This window comes from Schistocerca americana, chromosome 7, assembly GCF_021461395.2.
Source record: "Schistocerca americana isolate TAMUIC-IGC-003095 chromosome 7, iqSchAmer2.1, whole genome shotgun sequence".
NCBI lineage: Eukaryota > Metazoa > Arthropoda > Insecta > Orthoptera > Acrididae > Schistocerca > Schistocerca americana.
Window position 1 is genome coordinate 448,659,730 of NC_060125.1, and position 4,762 is coordinate 448,664,491.

General features: G+C 41.1%; 1 protein-coding gene across 1 annotated transcript; it reads left to right on the top strand.

The window, feature by feature from the left end:
- The first annotated feature begins 426 nt into the window (after positions 1-426).
- Positions 427-2,079, top strand: LOC124622992 (piggyBac transposable element-derived protein 4-like). Its single transcript, XM_047148782.1, has one exon. The coding sequence runs from the start codon at positions 427-429 to the stop codon at positions 2,077-2,079; it is 1,653 nt and encodes a 550-aa protein (XP_047004738.1).
- Positions 2,080-4,762: the final 2,683 nt, after the last annotated feature.

Below are 4,762 nucleotides of genomic sequence, written 5' to 3' on the forward strand. Positions count from 1 at the left end.
CCAAGCCCGTAAAATTTACGGGCCTGGGATCGCGCGAAAATCACCAAGCCCGTAAAATTTACGGGCCGCTACATTTAATTTCATTCAAAACACTGCAACGTTATTTCTACGGGTTTGGCCAGCGCTATACGTTTTTCAGATGTTTATTAACAAAATGCGTCCATAGATGTCACGGCAGCGCTGTAATTCATGTTAAAACTTATCTTTGCGTTCTCAGTCTGTATATCATTCAGTTGTTTGTCATCATGTTTCGGCGCGGTTTATCAGACGCAGAAATTGCGGATTTGATCAATCATAGCGACACTCTGGATAATGTAGAGAGTGATTCAGACGATTCTGAATGCAATGGTGTGTTTGAAGGTACGTATTTCCGAATTTTCCACGTAATTGTGCAGTACGCACATATCTGTTGAACATGTGTAAACGATGTATGTAGTTACACATAATGTGATATTCTTTTTAGAAGACGAGATTGATGACAGTTTGTCTTCAGATGAAGACGAGAATGATGTTGAAGGTGTTGCTTCAAATCCAGCAGCTGTGCCGTATCCGAAAGACAGTGAGTGGACTGCAGTTGACACCTACCGACCTCTGCCTGTCAACACGACACCCAGGCAGATACTAGTGGATATTGATGAGTCGAGTTCTGTACTGGATTGCAGTAAAGTGTTCCTTACTGACAGTGACGTAAATGAACTCAAGAGACAGACAAATTTGTATGCATCACAGACAATACAGAAGAAAAGAAGAGGAAATAATCTGAAGCCCCATTCAGTTTTGAGTTCGTGGAAGCCAGTGACTATAAGTGAGATGAGGCGTTTCTTGGGTATTATTTTCCACATGTGTGTTTCGAAAAAGCCCAAAATTGCGGACCATTGGAGCACTAATCCTGTTCTTAGTTGTAACTTTTGTCCCCATGTCATGAGCCGTTTGCGTTTCACTCAGATACTGTCATGCTTGCATCTTGTTGACAATTCAAATCAGAAAAAACCAGGCGAAGATGGATTTCATCCACTTTACAAAGTTTTGCCATATTATAATAATTTGAAGGAGCGATGTATCCAGGCATATCGTCCCTCAGAAAAAGTGACAATTGATGAAGGAATTTGCCCATTTCGAGGTCGTGTGAGTTTCCGTGTTTACATGCAAAATAAGCCTCATAAGTATGGACTGAAAGTATATGCTGTTGCTGAAGCCAGTAGTGGCTATGTTGTAAATTTTGAAGTTTATGCTGGTAAGCATATTGTTGACAATTCTTCGTCTGCGGTTATTTTGCGATTGTTGTCTGACAGCAGCTTGCTGAACAAAGGCCACACTGTGTATTTAGATCGATTTTATTCCAGTCCAGAGCTATTTCAGCAACTGGCAGAGAAAGGCACTGGAGCTGTTGGTACTGTGAACAAATCCAGGAAAGGATTGCCTAAAGATTTAGTATCTGCTAAGCTGAAAAAGGGCGAAATGTCTTTTCGGCGTAAAGATAATGTATTGGCAATGAAGTGGAAAGATAAGAGAGATGTGTATACATTGTCTACAAGGCATCAAGCAACATTTGGTACGCATACTAAGAGAAATGGGTCTGTAGTATTGAAACCACTTCAGGTACTTGATTACAACCTCAATAAAATTGGAGTGGATATTGGAGACCAACGCCTGCAGTACAATCCGTTCCAGCACAGAACTGTGAAATGGTGGCGAAAATTATATTTCCATTTGCTGCTTATGGGAGTATCAAATGCATTTTGGCTGTACAATGCAGTGCACAGGAAGAAAATTACAATAACAGACTTTATAACAGTGCTTGCAGTTCAGCTTGTTGAAGACGACACACTTGAATTCATTCCAAGAAATGAAGGAACTGTAGGTCGGCTAACAAAGAGACATTTTTTGCAGCACATACCTGCAACTACTAAGAAGTATGCTGCTCGTGTGTGTCACGTGTGCAGTTCCAGGAGCAAGAAACAGAGTGGCAAGGCTTCTCGCAAAGAGACACGATACGAATGTGAACAGTGTGGCGTTGCACTCTGCCTGGAACCTTGCTTTAAAATTTTCCACACTAAAAAACAATATGATTCTGTGTGAAATTTATATGTAATACTGTATACTATCAGAAACATGTAATGTAGTGCCACAATTTTGGTTAAAAATAAATCACAATTGTATTCCCTTATTCGTATGACTTTTTCTAAATTCTTAAAACATCTAAGTGATTTCTATAACTGTACCTTAAAGCTGTGCATTGTAAAGTAGTTTCTTTCACTCAGAATTAAAGTAGAAATGTGCAGCTTCAAGATGGTACCAAATTTGCCACAATCCAAACAGTAGATTTGATGCAGTAATTTTTTTAATATTGGTAAAATTGCCCGGTTTCTAGGGACGGGTGCATAAAATAGGCCTGGTACAGAGAGTGTTAATGTCTTTGTCTTGTTATAGGCGATCCTCAGTCCCACCTTTCTGGCTACCTTACTTAAGTTGTCGAGTTGTGTCTTTGCGTCTTCTTCCGTCTCACTTACTATAGCTATGTCATCTGCAAAGGCTAGGCAGTCCACTTGAGCCCTGTTGTCCTTTTTGTCCCCCACATGGTTCTTTGGTATTCCCATTTCCTCGTTTATTGCTCTCCACTGCCTGATAACTTCGTCCATTGCTGTATTTAACAACAATGGTGACAATCCATCTCGCTGCTTAACACCAGTCTTGATCTCAAATTCTTCCGACAGTACTCCTCTGAAACTCACCCTTGCTTTTGTGTCTGTCAAAATTTCTTTTATGAGTTCTTGTGTAGTTCCATCAAGTCCTCAGTTCTTCAGGATCATAATAAGAGTCCGTCTGTCGATGGAGTCATATGCCTTTGTGAAGTCCACGAAGGTTATTGCTGTCTTTTTGGTTTTAAGGCCCTATGCTCTACCAGTTGCTTCAGGATAAATATCTGTTCTATACAACCTCTTCCCTTCCTGAATCCCGCTTGGTAGTCGCCAACTGTACTTTCTACCTGGTCTTTTACTCTCTTGAGCAATAGTTTTGACAGCACCTTGTATCCCACCTCTAGTAGCGATATTCCACTGTAGTTGTTTGCATCTCTCTTGTCCCCCTTCTTATGTATTGGTACTATAATTGCATTCTTCCATCCTTCTGGCGTCTTCTTTATTCTCCATATCTGGTGAATTATGTTGGTCATGTTGTCTATTGCTTTGTTCCTTCCCCACTTTATCATCTCGGCTGCTATACCATCTTCTCCAGTTGCCTTATTATTCTTTAGGTCGCTTATGGCTTATGTGCTACTTCATCCCTGGTTGGAGGGCGTGGCTGTCTCTCTTCTGTGTCAGTCCCCAGTTCCAGCTCTTTTTCAGGTGGTTCACAGTTCAGCAGGTCGTGAAAGTGCTCTGCAAAAATCCGACAGTTCTCCTTCGCACTGGCAGCCAGCTCCCTTTTCTTATCTCTTAGAAAGAGTTCTCTACCCTTGTATCCAATCAAACCTGCTTGTAATACATATTTTTGGCCTGTTTCGGACTTTGTGTTGGAGGGTAAGGCTGCGTGCTTTCTACATCAGTTTTCTGTCAGAGATGTAGAAATGTGGACGACGGAAACGCTGAGTGGTGCCGTAAAACATGGTGGCTTGGCTTTTCTGTGGTTTTGCTTGAAGTTTACAAGCATTAATCTACGAGACAAGGAGATCTGAGTGGCACTGGAGACAGGTATGGGAGATTTGGAAGGCGTAGTGAGTAGCTAAATAGGCAGTGTTGTGATCATATTCATGACGTAGATTGGGGGGAAGGGGGGAGTGTCTGCAGTGTACATGATGTAAGAGAAAGAGGGCAGGATAGAGCCTTGAGGTATATCAGCTGTAGGGTGAAATATGTAGTAGCAGATGAGGTTGGTTGTAGTGCATGTAGGACGGTGGAGTAGGAAGGATGCTGTTAGGCAGACACAGTTAAATGGGACTGCATAGGTATGTAGCTTGAAGCCATCTTGAAGCTATTATCCAGATGAGGACAGCCAGAGGTGTTCTTATTGGCCATTTCTGTGATTTTTTGAAATTTATTTGGTCTCCTAGCTGTCCAGCTATGTTGTTATTTAACATGTTTCTAAACTGCTTATTAATGCTGTGAAGGTTCGATACATCGCTGTCTCTTAATTGCTTATTGTCACTCCGAATAACACAAGCTTTTCTTTATTTCATGGTGACGTGTAACAGCAGTGTGCTGGGGTTGTTAATAATTGTAAATAGTACTCGTAGCAAGTTTAATGGGATGCAACTAACAGACCTAGGAACTAACACTGCAAAAAAATAACCAGATAAATCAGCGCAGAATGTTTCATCTTCTGACGTGCACCTGTGGTCAGTCAGGTATCATGGTTGCTGTACCCCGGTGTTTTCATATCTTGGGATTCAGAGATGAATGTCCGTCTCTTGATAAAATCTTGCGATGTGGACGTAGAGATTTGGCACTTGTGGGAAGGGAAATTCGCAGTTTGACGATTGCATTATACAGCTGATCTGTTGAACAACGTATCGGAAAAGGCGAGCATATATGTGGTTTAGATATGCCAGTTATGAAGGGTGATCTTCGCAATATCGTGAGGTTAAAAGACAGATTCTGTACATTCCTTATTATTGATTTTCCATGACGTCCTGCAAGTTTGAGCTACGAATACCATGTTATTTTAAGAATGGGTACTTGAATTCTTGCAATTTTTCATTCTTCCGTCATGTTAGAGGTTTACCAAAACCAGTACCAGTCATCAAATGCTTCTTTCGTTATAATAC